The 18,523-nt window shown below is 51.0% G+C and overlaps 1 protein-coding gene across 3 annotated transcripts in view; it reads right to left on the bottom strand.

Moving 5' to 3' along the window:
* CD99 (CD99 molecule (Xg blood group)) overlaps positions 1-18,523 on the bottom strand; it is a 31,372-nt gene that overhangs the window by 8,657 nt on the left and 4,192 nt on the right. For all 3 annotated transcript variants that reach the window (XR_006961421.1, XM_047075840.1, XM_047075841.1), the window contains exons 2-7: positions 6,344-6,376; positions 5,981-6,025; positions 5,366-5,413; positions 4,630-4,698; positions 2,934-2,978; positions 617-673 (exon numbers count right to left, since the gene is read on the bottom strand). Coding sequence is in view for 2 of the 3 variants with exons in the window: in XM_047075840.1 (XP_046931796.1) it covers positions 617-673; positions 2,934-2,978; positions 4,630-4,698; positions 5,366-5,413; positions 5,981-6,025; positions 6,344-6,376 (297 nt within the window). In the remaining variant the exon portion in view is untranslated. The remainder of the gene's footprint in view (positions 1-616; positions 674-2,933; positions 2,979-4,629; positions 4,699-5,365; positions 5,414-5,980; positions 6,026-6,343; positions 6,377-18,523) is intronic.

Here is an 18,523-nt window from a genome sequence, read left to right as displayed (position 1 = left end):
TATGTTCCGTCTGATTTACCAGGACGGTGTTTCTGTTCACTCCCAGAGTGGGCGATGGGACATCCATTGTCTGCTGCCCTCGCACATGGGCGTTCCCGGTTCTCGGGATTTCAGACTCAGCGGGGACTCGTCCCCCTCAGCTCTGCTGGTGGTCAGTCCTTTGCACTGGGACTGAACCACCCCAACGCCTCTCCTGAGCCCCCGGCTTGCAGAAGGCAGCCTCCCCAGTCATGTGGGGCGATTCCTTAGAATCAACCTCTTCCTGTGTATCTGTACCCATATCTGTAGACAGATGGAGCCCAACGGTTCTGTTCCTCTGAGGAACCCGGGGCAAGACCGCTGGCGTTCCTTCTTAGGGCACTCTGGGAAAACGAACTTAAAATGCAGGTCACGTCGGCACCCCCGGGCTGCGTCCCCCAAGGGCGGTCAGCCAGCTCTTCAGCTGAGCGCTTGGGGCGTGTGTGGCTCGGACCAACCACCAGCTTCGGTGTCCCGTGTGCCGGCATCTTTAGGACGACACAGCCGGCACGACAGGTGTGGTCTTGAGCAGCCCGTTCTGCTGTCTCTCAACAGCGTGTGTGAGAAACTCCAGGCATCAGAAACCAAGGATACCTACCCTGCTCCTCCCCATCAGGCCTCGGGCCTCCACCGCCGGGGCCATCGCCACCGCCCCCTGCAACGGAGAAACAGGCTGGCAGACGAGTTGCACCGGGCAGATTTTTGGTAAAGACAAACTCCCACTAAGGATCAGCTCCCGGGACCTCGAGCTGCGAAGGGAACTTGGGAATGACCTTGCAGAGACAAGGCCGGGCACACCTGTCCTTTCCCGTTGTTGAGCGGGGACGTCCCCGCTTGGCTAAAGGGAACTTCGGGCTTGCCCCCATGCACCTGACTGAGACCACCGCTCCCATGGTGGACTCAGGAGACCTAGTGACTCCTGGCTGCCTCGGGCCTCTGGCCCCTCTCGCTGGGCTCAGCAAGGATCCCAGCCAGGGCCTCAGAGCCCACCTGAGACCCAACCCCTGGCTATGAGGAGATCGAAGGCACATCTCCGCTGACTCCCAGATATGTACAGGGGACCCTTGAACAACGAAAGGGGATTAGCAGCGTCTGCTCCCTGTGTGGTTGAAAATCCGTGTACGTGGGGCTCCTGTGGGGCTCAGTCGGTTAAGCGTCTGACTCTCGATGGCAGCTCAGGTCATGATCTCATGAGACTGAGTCCTGAGTTGGGCTCTGTGCTGACGGCATGGAGCCTGCTTGGGATTCTCTCTCTTTCTCTGTCCCTCTCTTTCTGCCCCTCCCCTGTTCATACCCCTGACCCCGTCTCTCTCTGTCTCAAAATGGGTGGGAAACTAAGAAAGAAAGAAAGAAAGAAAGAAAGGTAGAAAGAAAGGAAGAAAGAAAGAGAAAGAAAGAAAGAAAGAGAAAGAAAGAAAGAAAGAAAAAAAGGAAGAAAGAAAGGAAGAAAGAAAGAAGGAAAGAAAGGACGAAAGAAAGAGAAAGAAAGAAAGAAAGAAAGAAAGAACGAAAGAAAGAGAAAGAAAAAGAAGGAAAGAAAGAAACAAAGAAAGGAAGAAAGAAAGAAAGAAAGAAGGAAAAAAAGAAAGAAAGAAAGAAAGAAAGAAGGAAAGAAAATTGGTGTACAATTTTCGATTTCCCGAAAACTTAACTATGAATAGCCTACTGTTGACAGGAAGGTTTATCGAACACATAAACAGTCGACATGGTATTCTTACAATAAAGGGAGGAAGGGAAAACAAAATGTAATTACGAAAGTCGTAAGAAAGAGAAAATGCATTTGCAGGACCGTGCCGTATTTACTGAAATAAATGCACGTGTAAGTGGACCCGTGGAGACCAAACCCGTGTTGTTCAACGGTCAAGTATATGTTAAGACAAAGTACGTGTAAATTCATATGTAAACATATGTAAATATAACATAAATGTAACCAACATGTAAATACATATCAATATAATGTAAATGATAACACATATAAATATATTCTACTTACTATAAACACATATATTACTGTACTTACTTTATATGAACATTTTTACTCACTCATGTAATATGTATTATATTTAAGGACTGTTTTGGACCCTATTCCAACCTAAGATTTTATTTTATTTATTTTTTTTATTTTATTTATTTAAAAAAAAATTTTTTTTTTCAACGTTTATTTATTTTTGGGACAGAGAGAGACAGAGCATGAACGGGCGAGGGGCAGACAGAGAGGGAGACAAAGAATTGGAAACAGGCTCCAGGCTCTGAGCCATCAGCCCAGAGCCCGACGCGGGGCTCGAACTCACGGACCGCGAGATCGTGACCTGGCTGAAGTCGGACGCTTAACCGACTGCGCCACCCAGGCGCCCCCAACCTAAGATTTTAAAGGAAGAGGTAGGGGGCCCCTGGGTGGCTCAGTCGGTTAAGCGTCCGACTTCGGCTCAGGTCACGATCTTACGGTTTGTGAGCTGGAGGCCCGCGTCAGGTGAGCGCGAGCCCGGCTTCGGGATTCACTCTCTGCCCCCTGTGAGATACTCTGTGTCTCTGCCTCTCTGCCCCTCGCTCACTCACGCTGTCTCTCTCAAAAGAAGGAAAAGTGGGGCGCCTGGGTGGCTCAGACCTTACTTCATCCGCAGCACCAAAGAGTCACCGACAAAACAGGTGATTGGTGCATCCACGAGACGTCAAGAAGGGCCTGTCTGGCCGGCTTCCAGCCGTGCATATGGCGGGTAGCTGCCTGCGGTCAACACAGCCCCCGTGGAGCACGTCTTACGGTCCACAGCCTTGATGCATCTGCAAATGGCAGAGATCCGGAAGAGAGTTCCAAGCAGGCGACTGTGACTGCACTGAGCGCTAAGAGCCTAGACCCCGCCGTGACTCTGCACAACAGGTGGGTGACAGGGAGGAAAGAGAAGAAGCCATCGTTCTACCTGCATCTGAGGTTCCATCGAGGAGATCGGAATCTGAGAAGCCACCTAGGAGAGAAAAACACAAGTGTTACCTGCCATCCTGGGACTGTCAGGAGGGTCTCGATGTCTCGGAACGAAAGAAAATGCCATCAGGATCAAAAGCAGAGCGGGGACAGGCGCAATCCAACAGAGATTATACTTTCTGGAAGAAATGTCTCCAGTATGCAATGACAATTTAATTCTCAATTCTATTTTAAGCTCCTGAAGTTAGCCTCACCAAAAGCTCTGCTACAGAGCCTGAAAAAGACTCCAAAAAAACAACAAAAAAAGGAAAACATATAGCAATCTTTTGGATGAGTATACATGAAATGATCCCAAAGGAACCTTAGTAATAGCCCTACCTGTTCACTCCCCCCGTTACTGGTGACACATTTTGTTCACGTCTCGACTCTGGACTCAGCCACGAGACTCAGAGGTTAAGTTGTCAAAATGGAAGCCAAGCCAGTATTTTAAAGTAGCCTCCGTTGGGCCGGGCGGTCTTGCCCATTGAGAGGGGCTCACCGAAGGTCGTGGCACGGTGGCCTCAGTCATCCAGACAAGCCAACCCCAGAAGACCCACCCACTGACCACAGACACAGGACAGCCACGCCCAGATCAGCCAAGCCCCGCCCAGACTCAAGCCCCGCCCCGCCGACTCAAGCCCCGCCCCTCCCAGACTCACGAGACAGAACGACTCAAGCCCCACCCAGCCAAGCCCCGCCCAGACTCAAGCCCCACCCAGACTCAAGCCCCGCCCCACCCCGCCCCGCCCAGACTCACGAGACAGAACGATTAAAAAAATTTTCGGCCACATTGGGTTTGGGGATCCTTTGTTAAGGGTCAATAGCTAGCTGATACACATCAAATTTAATGCATCAGTTTCACGAAACCTATCATGATGAAATACGGGTCATTCTACAAAGCCACCTACTTTGTAGGAGGACATCCTTCAGCATATGATGTGAGACTCACGGGTTAAAAGAAAAAAATATATATATGAGCACATGCATTGGCAAGCACATGGCCCTGATAAAACTGAATATGTCCTGGGCTTTCTACCCAAGGCAAAATGATTCCAATACGAGAAAGGAAAGAGAAAATATAAGTATAAAAACATAAATGTATACACACGATTAAGAAACCATTTGCCAGTAATATGATAGTCTTTTCATAAAAGCTAAAAAACAAAGCCAAATTATTAACAGGTAATAGGATTCTTCATTAAGTGGCTAGTGAGGAACGATGTACAAAATTCATTTCGGGGTTACAGAAACGAGCCCCAAAATAGCGGACATTAAATGTGTCCACAGAGGGGCACCTGGGGGGCTCAGTCGGTTGAGCATCCGACTCGGGCTCAGGTCATGAACTCGCGGTTCCTGGGTTCCAGCCCCGCGTCGGGCTCTGTGCTGACCGCTCGGAGCCCAGAGCCAGCTTCGGATTCTGTGTCCCCCTCTCTCTGCCCCTCCCCTGCTCACACTGTCTGTCTCAAAAATAAATAAACATTAAGAAAAAGCAAACATCTTTTCGAAAGCTGCTTTCCACTCCTGGAAACCCCACAGGACCTTGCCCCACAGAGCCCATGTGGTGCCCAGGCCACCATGAAATTAGTGCCTCTCTGAAAGGGAGCCCACTATCCTCTGAGAAACGCCCAGCGGCCCTGAAGGGGAGGGAGTCTTACCGGAAGATCCAGGCTGCTTGGGGTCTGGGTTAGGCTTCGGTTTGGGTGGTTTAGGTGGTACTGGGTCGTCTGTTTGTAAAAGATAAGCGTTGCATTTATGAGCACTTTGCAGTCAGAAAACACACACACACACACACACACACACACACACACAAAGAAAAAAAAGAAAACCAAGCAAAAGGCATCAGTTCACCTCCGCCTGGTTTCCCAAACAGCTAGGAATTGGACTGTACCCTTTCTCAGGGTGGGGACCCCGGGACACAGTCCCCTGCCCATTTCTTTCCCAGTGTCCGTACTCACCTTCAAGAGAACTGGGCCCTTCTCACGCTTCTATAAGTTTCTGACAGAAACCGAAGCAGATGTCTGGACCGGCTACGGAATTCGTGGGACCCAGCCCAAAGGAAAACGCGGGGCCCACGGTTCAAACTGGACTGAGCATTTCAATATGGCGGCCACAAGGCAGGCTGGGCTCTTGGTCAGTGCGTGCACGGGTCACATGCCTGAGCTCACAACGTCACCCCAAAGACGGTGAGCCCCGGTGCAGAATAAACACAGGTGCACACAGGGGCAAACCACACAGCCAACAGCAATGGCCAACAAGGACAGGCCGTCGCCTACGTTTTGGGGGGTGACAGCTATCGCTTGTTTCCGAGAGACGACGCTCGTGGGAATGAAACTCATGCAGCGATCGGAAGGAAAGTCAGCCACAGGGGAGACTTACGAAAACCATACTTACGGCTTCCTCCCCCGCCGAGAGCGTCTTCCAAATTCAAGTCCGAACTGTCTGCAAGGGAAACGTGTCATCAGCCCCGAGGCTCCGGGGAGGAATTCAGACCCCTAAACAGCCAGAGAACACCCTGCTTCCCCAGCTCCCTAAACGCTTTTCCCGACCCCAGTCTCACCAAGGTCAGAACGTCAGAGCCGCATTCCTGACCCGTCACATGAAAACAGCCACGGGCGAACCCAAGTCCCCCAAAGAGTGGCCACAGCCTTGAGGGAGGCAAGGCACGGAGTGCTGGGGACAGACATGTGACACCGTGTGTGGGCGGCTGTGCACCTGCGATGGGTGTCTCCGGGCCCAGATGTGCGGGACCACACGACGGGAGCCTCCCTGATGACCCAGGTGGCCTGCGTGTTCCGAACCCTTTCCGAGCTGTAGCTACGTCTAGGGGTTGCAACGCGCTCTGGTCCCACACCCTTTGCCAGCTGGTAACCCACAAGGACGTCAGCCCCGGTTTCTGCAGAGAAACCACGGGGCCCACGGGGTTCACAAGCAGCTCTGGGGGCCGACGGGGGGCGGGGGGGATGGCGGGGATCTGTCCCGTGCCCGCCAGGGACGTACGCCTCTTACCTGTGCTGGGCTTCTTGGGGGGCGCCGTGGGTTTCTTGTCACTGTCTAAAGAGAAAAGACAGTCCGTGAGCGAGACTGCTCGGGAACTCTGAGCCCGCTGAGGACCCGCCATTAACAGGTGCAGGGCTGGTGCCGAGCAAGGTTTTCACTGAGACCAAGAGCGTGCGCGTTACCCCGTGGCTGGGTTGCTGTCCCCTCCCCAGACCATCCGGATTTTCCTCCTCGGTGTACACGAAGGCACTGACCCCGGTACAGGCTGTGTTATACTTAACTACGTGCGGCTAAAACTCACTGTCCTGTGTGAGCCTAAATTTTAACATTACCTCCCACATGTCACAACTACGAAATTTTAAGAGCACTCACTGTCGAGGGCATCCGACAAATCGAAATCCTGGCCTACGAGGCAAAAAAGAAAAAAAAAAAGTCTGATTACGCATAAGAAACGTACAAACGTGAAAACTGAGGAAATACACAGAAAGGGGCTCATGGGTTTTGTGAGGTTGGCAGCTTAAAAAAATTTTTTTAACATTTACTTATTTTTTTAATGTTTTTTTAATGTTTTATTTATTTTTGAGACAAGGAGAGACGGAGCATGAACAGGGGAGGGTCAGAGAGAGAGGGAGACACAAAATCCGAAGCAGGCTCCGGGCTCCGAGCCGTCAGCCCAGGGCCCGACATGGGGCTCGAACCCACGCACCGCGAGATCGTAACCTGAGCCGAAGTCGGACGATTCACCGACTGAGCCCCCCAGGCGCCCCTGGTAGCTTTTTAAAACGTAGGATGAGCTAGGGCTTCTCATCTGGCCCCCATGTCCACGTTCACACCCCGAAAAGTAAGATGTCGGGGGACGTGCCAAACGGCAATGATCTTAAATTTTTTTTTTTTCAACGTTTATTTATTTTTGGGACAGAGAGAGACAGAGCATGAACGGGGGAGGGGCAGAGAGAGAGGGAGACACAGAATCGGAAACAGGCTCCAGGCTCTGAGCCATCAGCCCAGAGCCTGACGCGGGGCTCGAACTCACGGACGGCGAGATCGTGACCTGGCTGAAGTCGGACGCCTAACCGACTGCGCCACCCAGGCGCCCCCTCAAACGGCAATGATCTTAAAACGTAGCGGCAGTTATGAGAGTCAGAAAATGTGGTGATTTGGTCCGAGCCTGATTCACGAACAGCAGACCCCTTGCATTAAATGAGTAACGAGTTCCCACATGATGGAAAACACACAGAGGGAAAACTCGCCCCTCATGTGACCCACGTCTGTGACCACACAGCCGAACTATACTTCCTGCAGAATCAGCAGACAACCCACAAAACACACACAAAAATATTGCTTAAGCTCCCGGGTCCCCGAGAAGGGGGGAAAGTGCCCCGATGTGCCTTGTTCTTTGATCCCGTTGCTACTGCGTTTATTGAAACCATTTTAGTCCTGTTGTTCAGAAGCCATTTCTGATGGGCTGCAGGAGAGGAAAGGGGACGAGTCTTGGAGAAGCCTGATCGGGCTGTCCGGTCAGCTGTAAGGCCAGTGACAGTGGGTCGGACGGTACCTGTGAGGTCAGAATGTTAAGGGACACCAGCCCCAGCTCAGGAAGTGCTAGACGTTTCAGGCTGCGCGAACATCCCCGGGAGCCAGGTCAGGGTGGGGAGTGTTCGCTTCTATGCGATGTGTGACCCAGGCTGGGGCCTGTGATTGTCCCCTCTGTCGTGTGTGTGTGTGTGTGTGTGTGTGTGTGTGCATGCATGTGTGTGCGCACATGTGCAGGCGTGTGTAGGTGTGGTTTGTGTGTGTGCATGTGTACATGCACGTGCATGGCCTGTGTGCATATGTGTGGATATATACATGCACGTGGTCTGTGTGCATGTGTGTGGATATATACACACGTGTGCATAGTCTGTGTGAGCGCATACGTGTGTATGCATGTGCACATGTGCGTGCATGGTCTGTGTGCATATGTGTGGATATATACGTGTGCATGGTCTGTGTGTGCATGTGTGTGTGGATATATACACATGTGCACATGGTCTCTGCGTGTGCATGTGTGTGCATGTGTACACGTGTGCACAGCCTCTGTGTGCGTGCATGTGTGTGTGCCTATATACACATGTGTGCATGGTCTGTGTGTGCATGTGTGGATATATATATACACACGTGTGCACAGTCTGTGTGCGTGCATATGTATGTATGCATGTGTACATGCGCGTGCATGGTCTCTGTGCATACATGTGGATATATATGTCTGCATGGTCTGTGTGTGCATGTGTGTGTGGATATATACACATGTGCACATGGTCTCTGTGTGTGCATGTGTGTGCATGTGTACACGTGTGCACGGTCTCTGTGTGCCTATATACACGTGTGCATGGTCTGTGTGCGCATGTGTGGATATATACACACGTGTGCACGCATATGTGTGTATGCATGTGTACATGTGCATGCATGCTCTGTGTGCATATGTGTGGATATATATGTGTGTGTGGTCTGTGTGTGCATGTGTGTGGATATATACACATGTGCACATGGTCTCTGTGTGTGCATGCGTGTGCATGTGTACACGTGTGCACGGCCTCTGTGTGCCTATACACACATGCGTGCATGGTCTGTGTGCATATGTGTGGATATATGCGTGTGCATGGTCTGTGTGTGCATGTCTGTGTGTATATATACACATGTGCACATGGTCTCTGCGTGTGCATGTGTACACGTGTGCACGGCCTCTGTGTGCCTATATACACATGTGTGCATGGTCTATGTGCGCATGTGTGGATATATACACATGTGTGCACAGTCTGTGTGCATGCATATGTGTGTATGCATGTGTAAATGCGCGTGCATGCTCTGTGTGTGTATGTGTGGAGATATACCTGTGCATGGTCTGTGTGTGCATGCAGGCTGACTGTAACCATCGACCCAGAACTCGCTCTCCCTAATAAAATGCTGCCTCCTCTCCCTGCACAACCTGCCGGGGCAGCTCCTTGAGCTCGTGGGTCCCCTTGGTGCCCCTGCTGCTGACCCCACGTGGCCTCCACACAAACCCTGTAAGAGCAGATGAAGCAGGGGTGGGGGCACCCTGCCAGCCAGCACCCTCCAGCCCCCCACAGCCCCAGGCTGCCCTCTCTGCCGTGGTTCTCCCCCAGAACCCTCTGCAATGCACACCACGCAGAAGGTCCCCATACTGCTGCTCCCAGGACCCCAAGGTCAGCCAAGGGCAGGTCTCACGGCGCACGGGCAAAGGAACGATGCCCCCTTCCCAGCCTGCTCCCCACCCCCCTTGTGCACGCAGAACCCCCTAGAACCCCAGAGCAAGAGCTTGGCTGCCCGCTGTTGCACGATTGTGCAGATGTGTGGAAAAGTCACGCACACACATCGAGATCTGCTGAAACCCCCACAGGAACTGGCAAGAAATGCAATGATTCAACAGCCAGCACTCGACGGCCAGGAACACCGCCCAGTGTATTTCCAGCCTGACTTAATCTATCCGTCTACACAGCCCCCGCTGTGCTGCCTGCTCCCCACACTGCCTCCCGGGGCTGACAGAGCCGGAGGAAATAGCAGCACGGGGGGCCGCCAGGCCCGACCACGCGGAAGGGAGCCTGGGCCCCGGGGCGGCACTCGGGCACAGAGTCCCCCGTCCAGGAGGAAGCCGGCCGCTGTGAGCGGAAGCCTGTGCCTCCCCAGACGCCCAACACCCCTCACGGCTGCAGCTGTTCGGGGGACCCAGGGCGACTCACGAGGGGCGAGGCCACGCCTGTCAGGACACATGCATGAGTCACCCCCACGGCACCTCCCTCCTGCAGCCCCTCCCGACTCACATCGGTGTCACATGGGGACACGGGCCCAGCCACACGCAGTCCCCGAGCCGCCCCCCCGCCCCCCGCCCCCGGGCAGGTGGAATATGGAGTAAGTTATACACATACGTTTGGAGTAAGTTTTATACATACGTACATATACATAGAACATAGGATTCTATGTAGAACTTAAATTATAGACATATACGTGAAAAACGTTATACATATTTACATACGCATACGATATAGAATTATATATAGCATATAGATTTACAGACATATATTTGAAATAAGTTATGTATATTCACATATATACAGAATATAAAATTGTATATAGAACATGGAATAAATCATATACCTATGTGTGGAATAACTCCTATATATTCACATGTATATAGAATAAAAAATTCTATATAGAACATGGGTTCTATATAGAACATAGATTATAGACATATATTTGTAAACATACACCTACATGTATAGAAAACAAGATTGTACATGGAATGCGAAATAGATTATAGACATACTTAGAATAAATTGTATATGCTCACGTATATATAAATATGGAATTACACGTAGAATCTGGAAGAAATAATATACATATTTGGAAAAAATTCGTTATATTCACATATATAGAATATAGAATTATATATGGAATATGGAATAAATTATAGACATAATTTGGGATAAATTTTATATGTATATTTACATGGAAATACATATATCCTATTATATTCTAACTGTAATATGTACCAATTCTATATATGTAATACATATTCTAAATATATCTGTTCTATATTCATATATATTTGTCTATAGAATATAGAATTCCATATACAATATGGAATAAATTATAGGTATTAATTTAGAATAAGTTACATTTATATTTACATATACCAATATATGTAAATATAGTTACAATACTAAATGACAACAATCGCAAATTATACAGGTTATACACAGACCTTATAAATCCTATAGACAAATTATATATAAACTAGAAGTCACTTACACAAAGAAAATTACAATAGGAACAAAAGATATTTATAACGTATTATAGAAACTGCAAATTATCTGATTTATAATTATACAGAGAAGTTATAAATCATATAAGCAAATATATAGGATTAATTAAAAAATGTTTTGTAACGTTTATTTATTATTGAGACACACAGAGAGACAGAGAATGAACGGGGGAGGGTCAGAGAGAGAGAGGGAGACACAGAATCGGAAGCAGGCTCCAGGCTCCGAGCTGTCAGCACAGAGCCCGACGCGGGGCTCGAACCCACGAACCCTGAGATCGTGACCTGAGCTAAAGTCGGACGCTCAACTGAGTGAGCCACCCAGGCGCCCCACAAAAGTATAGAATTAAAACAGAAAGCAAGTCGGGAAAGCAAGCCTCACATCCTCTGTCCCACCCCTTTCTCTCTGCCCCTCCCCTGCTCACACGCGCACACACACTCTCTCTCTCTCCAAAATAAATAAGCATTAAAAAAACACGTAAATCACACGCGGCTTGCTGGCCTGACCCAGATACCTCTTTGTGGCCCTAACCGGTCTGGCGAGCCCGTGAGCGGGGTGTTGGGGAACATCAGAGTCCCGGACGTGCCTGTGCAAACGCATTCCTGGGAATACACCGGGAGCACCCGCCTTTCTGTCACTGTCTGGGGGCCCCTGGCCCTGCTGGCCGGGACCCTCCACTCTCTCCCCACTGTGGCTGCTTCCAGACCATCTCCACCGCCCCCTCCCCCCGGGGCGGGGGGAGGCACGGCTCCCCACAGGGCGAGCTCCTATCTGACTCCCAGCCCCCAAGGGTGCTCCCTCCCACTGCTCCCTGCACCCCCCTCCCACCTGGACTGGCCCCAAATGACCCCTTAGACGAGCGCAGACATTATCAGCTCATGGAGCCGTCTGAGGCTCCAGAAACTGGCCCGAGGTCCCAAAACAGACTGGACGTTTCTGCTTATTAATTACATGATTCATGCAGGTTACACGGCACGAAATGTGGGGAACGCTGAATGAGTGGGTACTCGTCCCATCGTTGCTCCTAGGGGATTTGCGCGGTTACCTTCTCCCGCCTTGGGTCATGTGTCCACCAGCGCATCCATCCACGACCCTGTCGTGCATTACCGCGAGAACTCCTATTCGTACCTCAAAGCCCCGAGAAAATGCTGCCTCCTCCAGGAAGCCCTCTGTCACTCCCCCTGGGTGTAGACTGACGCATTTCCTCGCGAATTCTCAACTCGGGCTGCGGGTGATTTCCTAAGTACGGACGCTCAGGCCATGCTCCAGGCCAATCAGATCAGAGACTCTGTGAGCCGGGACCCAGGCGCCGGTGTCTGAAAGCCCGCCGGCATTGCGGGCTTTTAATTCCTTTAGATGCCTTGTCCCTCGCCTCTGATCCCTTGGTCCAGACTCTGCCAACAGCCCGTGTCCCTCCAGCTGGGTCTGCACGCCGCCCATCACCGAGGGGATTTTGCACAGCCAAGTGCGAATGTGCACCTGTCTCCCTCCAACCCTCCGGGTGAGTTTCACACACACATCCTGGCAACCGAGGCCGCCCGTCACGCACCCCTGCGGTTCCACAGCCAGAAATAAGCTGCGTCCCTGCAGCGTTCTCTCTCCTCAGCCTGCACACAAGCTACCTGAGACCTCCCCACGGCCCCACCGTCTCCCATACGTTCCTTTGCTGCTTTCAAGCCACTCCCCCAGCGTGAAAAGCCCTCTCCCCCCTTCAGGCTTCTGTTGCTATGATGGTCTATGCAGGGTGCCCAGGGTGGTCTCCACCTGCAAGGAGCTCTCTCTGGCCTCTCTGGGGGACACTGGTCCCTGCTCCCCTCAGGACACCGCACCAGAAGGGGTACCTTCCCTGCCAGTCGCCAGGCAGAGAACAGACAATGGGGACCAGGTATTTCTTCTGCAGGCGCCCGAGCCAAGAGTATGGAGAGAATACAGATACCACTTGAAATTCGATCTGCGCTGATGGAAGGCAAGCGGGAGAGCCAGTGGCTGGGTGTGTGGCTAAGTGGACACATGGATGGGTGAGTGGGCTTGTGGGTAGATGGGTGAGTGGATGGATGTGTCAGACAAATACAGAAAGGTAGATGGATGGATGGGTAGGTGAGTGGATGGGCGGGTATTCTGATGAATGGATGGACAGGCAGATAGCTGGACAGACAGATGGGTGTATGTATGGATGGATGGATGCACAGATGGATAGGTATGTGGGTAGGTGTGTGGATAAACAGGTAGGTGGCTGGCTGGCTGGCTTGATGGATGGATGGATAAGTGGGTGGATGGATGGATGGATGGATGGATGGAGGGGAGGGATGGATGGATAGATGGATGGATGGATTGATGGATGGATGGTTGAATGGGTGGGTGGCTGGGTGGATGGAAGGATGGGTGGGTGGGTGGATGGATGGATGGATGGATGGATGGACAGGTCGACAGGTGGATGGATGGATGGGAGAACAGTTAGACGGATGGATGGATGGATGGATGGATGGATGGATAAATGGGTGGGCTGCTGGACAGATGGATGATACATGAATGTGTAGATGAAAGAAATGATGGATGGATGGATGGATGGATGGACAGGTGGGTGGGTGGATGGACAGATGCATGGATGGTTGAATGGGTGGGTGGCTGGGTGGATGGAAGGATGGGTAGGTGGGTGGGTGGATGGATGGATGGATGGATTGATGGATGGACAGGTGGACAGGTGGATGGATGGATGGGAGAACAGTTAGACGGATGGGTGCATGCATGGATGGATGGATGGATGGATGGATAAGTGGGTGGGATGCTGGACAGATGGATGGATACATGAATGTGTAGATGAAAGAAATGATGGATGGATGGATGGATGGATGGATGGATGGATGGATGGACAGATGGGTGGGTGGATAGATGGATGGATGGGTAGGTGGATGGATGGATGGATGGACAGATGGGTGGATGGATGGATGGTTGAATGGGTGGGCAGCTGGGTGGATGGAAGGATGGATGGATGGATGGATGGATGGACGGATGGATGGTTAGATTGGTGGATAGATGGATGGATGGATGGAAGCATGGATGGATGGATGGATGGACGATAGATAGATAGATAGATAGATAGATACATACATACATACATACATACATACAATGATAGATGGATGGGTGGACAGATTGACAGAATGGATGGAAAGACAGGACGGATGGACAAATAGCTATCTGGGTGGTAGACGCGTGGCCAAGAGAGAGAGGGCAGCCTGTCTCCAGGGGCTCCCAGGTGGAGCTGTACATGTCTCCTTGCTCTGAAAGCAGCTGGACTCATCACAGCAAATCGTGAGCACATATCACCCACCAGGAAAGGAGTGGGTCACAACACAGGGAGCTGGCCTGGGGCTGGGGAAGGGATCGGGGAGAGGGAATACAGACAGGAACACGAGCCTTAGCTTAGCACCCTGTGTCCTGCTACTGGACAGGAAGCTTCTGTGTGCACCTCTTGGGATGCCAGCACTACCTTCCCTAAGGTGCCACGCCCGAGCCTCTCTCCAAGTCAGGCTTACGTAGACAACAGCTTCCAAACCAGCTCCCTCTGGTTGCACGCGTGGTATCTCCAGTGCTCTGTATCTGGAACCTCTCATTATTTTCTCCTCGCCGTACGTGTCCTCCTTCACTCCTACCTTTTGTGATATGGCCATTTGCCCAGACTCTCAGACAGAAGAGCCCCCCTTCACTCCTGCCAGCTCCTTCCTCACATATTGCATCCGTTACCAAATCCTGTGGATTTCATCTTCTGAATCTTTCTCGATTCATGCTCCTTTCTCCATTTCTGCCTTGTTTTTGTTTGTTTGAGTCTCATACCCGTCCCCCTAACATTTTTCTCAGAGAAATGCAAGAGCCCTTAACTAGTCTCTACCCTGACTCGTGAGGCCCTTTTAGGAGGGCTGGGCACTCCTTCCCAGAATACTTCACGTTTTAATGCACAGAAGAAAATACACGCAGGGTTGCAGAGGAAGCCAGTTGTATTAAGCCAGTTCTCTGTCCGGATGCCTGAGCGAAGGTTGCACCTGCAGACCGGCTCAGTGACCCTCAGGTTCTCAGAGAACCTCCGAGGTTCTCAAGCCTGGCCCCACAGCGGGGTCCCCTGAGAGTCTGGAGGAATCACTCTTGCCCAGCCCCATCTGTGTCATCTGGTTTATGCTGGATGGCAAGACCAGAACCTTGGGGCCACCTGGGCTCAGGTGTTGGAAGCTGCACTGAGTTCTCCAGGTGTGGCTGCATAGACCACAGAGGGAGATGCCTTTCTCAGTAATGTGGCCTCACAGGGAAAAACAGGACATTGTCCTATATTTAGAGAAACTTAACTCCCCTGAATCCTGTTGGGAACTTATCCAAGACCAGTCACCGAGGCCTCTCCAACTCCTCATGGATTCTATATTGTGTCCACCCACCCATCCATCCGTCGTCCATCTGTTCATCCATCCATCTATTCTATCTATCTACCTATCTATCCACCTCAACATCCATCCATCCATATATCCTCCCATCCATACATCTATCCATCTATCCTTCCATCATATCTATCTGTCTATCTATCTATCTATCTATCAATCATCTATCTATCCATCCTATCTATCTATCTATCTATCTATCATCTATCTATCCATCCATCCATGCATCCGTTCCCATCCATTATATCTATCTGTCTGTCTGTCTATCTATCTACCTACCTATCTATCCATCCATCATATCTATCTATCTATCTATCTATCTATCTATCCATACATGCATCCATTCACCCATCCATTATATCTATCTATCTATCTATCTATCTATCTACCTACCTATCCATCCATCATATCTATCTATCTATCTATCTATCCATCCATCATATCTATCTATCTATCTATCTATCTATCTATCTATCCATCCATGCATCCATTCACCCATCCATTATATGTATCTATCTATCTATCTATCTATCTATTCTATCTATCCATCCATCATCCATGCATTCATCCATCATCATATCTATCCATGTATCATCATCATCATCATCTATCCATTCATCATTATGTATCTACCCATCCATCATCCATGCATTCATACATCATATCTATCTATCCATCAACCCATCCAACCATCGTCATTATCTATTCTATCTATCCATCCATCCATCCATCCATCCATTCACACATCCATTATACCTATCTATCTACCTATCTATCCATCCATTCATCCATCATATCTATCCATCCATCCATCATCATCATCATCTATCCATTCATCATTATGTATCTATTTACCCATCCATCCATCATCCATGCATTCATCCATCATAATATGTATATGCATCTATCTATCCATCCTTCATTATCTATCTACCTATATATTCATCATCATTATCTATGTATCTATGTATGCACATATCCATATATCCATCTTGCATTCATTTATTTATCCATCCATCCATCCATCCATCCATGCATTCTGTCTATCCATCCATCCATCCATCATCCATGCGTCCATCCATCATCGTATCGATCTATCCATTCATCCATCCATCCATCCACCCATTGTCATTATCTATCTATCTATCCACTAATTATCAATCTTTTAATCTATCCACCCTTCATGTGAAATGTATCATTTATCATCTACAATCAATCATCAAGCAATCAATCGTCAATCCCAAGCTTCAGGTGCTACCTCACTCCAGCCGGCCCATGGGTCCTTAAGTAAGTTCCCAGCAGGAAGGGGCTGGGGCCTCATCTCTCTTGCAGCCCCACTCACTGAGACCCCATTGTCTCCTTCCTTTCCTGCCTTGGATCGTTCCCCTTACCTCCTCCCTTCTTTCGCTGGGGTGCGCTGGGGCCCAGCGTGAGGGGAGCTTGGGGCAAACACCACGGTTTGTGTTCACACTGAGAACAGAACACAGCCCCTCTCTTTAAGAGAAGGCAGGTGACAGCCTCAGAAGGAGACCGGCCGTTTTGGGGTTCTTGCAGAATCTACAAAATCGACTTGCCCGCGAGGCCCCGTGTCCCAAAGACAACATAGTCCACTTAATTCTCTGTGAGCCAATATCGCGGGTCCACGGTGCATATGTTCTGCTACACAGCCCTTGCCCTTGCCACGGACCAGCCACCCCACCACAGGGATGGGGACCAAACAGAAGAAGCCAGGAATCTCGGGCCTCGTCATCTCGGGATGAGTAATGCCTTCCCGAGGGGCCGAATGCAGCCGCTCTGGTTCTGAGGCTGACTTCCCAGGGAGGGCAGTTCACTGAAGGAATTACAATTACTGTTTTTCGAAAAGTACTCTGAAGGATCCACCAGCACGTTTGCACACGCGCTTCTCGGAAACGAAGGGATCCGATCCCAAACTCCGAGGCCAGAAAGGAACGTGATTGAGAGGCGTCTGGATCATGCGAGTGCATTTAAACACTTGTGCCTGCCACGCGGGGTCACGAATACGGAAGCCTCAGGCATGCACTTAGCGGGGCTCGTGAAGAACATACGGACGGTTTATCCTCTGGCGAACTTTCTTCTTTTCCAAGCCCGCCGGCCGCACGGGAAACTCACAGCCCGTCAGCGGGTCCCGAGCTGCCGTTTGAGAAACGCACTGGTTTGAGGTCTGACTCGCGAAGGGGGGGAGGGGAAAGGAAGTCTGTGGTTTCCTGTTTAGGGGATTTTAATAATACGTCTCGCGGGGCCACACTAGGGAGAGTGGCAAGGCTGAGTCGCGCCGAGGCGCAGCTGAAACGCACCCGTGCCACCATCTCCCAAATCTAGTCTAACGACTGGGCAAGCTAAGAGCAAAAGACTCAAGTAAGGGACGTCCTCCGTGTCCAAATGGGAACCTGGGTCAGTCTCCGTTCACCCACGACGCGCACCCGGGAAACACCGGGACGGGCTGGTGCATCAACCAACGCGCCCAAGCAATATGGCAGCACGGGGACACCAACGGTCGACCAGCCTTCAGCGCGCGGCCCTCGGGGGGCGCTATGACCCGGCCCTCACGGGGGGCTGGTGTGTGGGTCAGGGCTGATGTCAATGGAAAAGAGTCCCCGGTGGAAACAGGGAACCGCATGAGGGAACCGTTCTCCTTGACTCCAGAATCCGGATCTTTCTCAAGCGTAAGGAAATGCGCGTCTAAACCAGCCGCTCACGTGCACAGTGGGCGGTCTCAGCGGAGCCACGGGCAAGTGGTGGTTTTCTGTTTCTGCCACGTGGGCGGATTGCTCGTGGAGCACACATGCGTGCACACACATGCATGCACATGCGCACACACATGCGTGCGCTCGTACACACGCCTGCGCGCACACACACACGCTCACCCGTGCACACACAAGCGTGCACGTATACATGCGTGCACTTGGACACACGCCTACACAGACACGTACGCACACATGCACACACAAGCATGCACATACACATGCACGCACTCGGACACACACGCCTGCACACACACGCTCACCCGCGCCCACACACAAGCATGCACGTACACACACGCGCACTCGGACACACACGCCTGCACACAAACACACGCTCACCTGTGCACACACAAGCGTGCACGTACACATGCGTGCACTCAGACATACGCCTGCACACACGCGTACGCACACATGCACACAAGCATGCACACACACGCGCGCACTCGGACACACATGCCTGCACACACACACGCTCACCTGTGCACACAGAAGCGTGCACATACACACGCGTGCACTCGGACACAGCCGCCTGCACATACATGTATGCAC

Source organism: Lynx rufus, unplaced genomic scaffold, assembly GCF_022079265.1.
Source record: "Lynx rufus isolate CCGP_SWC_20201006 ecotype Redwood Valley unplaced genomic scaffold, mLynRuf1.p SCAF_14, whole genome shotgun sequence".
NCBI lineage: Eukaryota > Metazoa > Chordata > Mammalia > Carnivora > Felidae > Lynx > Lynx rufus.
The sequence above is the reverse complement of the archived record's forward strand: the minus strand, read 5'-3'. Positions and strand labels throughout refer to the sequence as shown.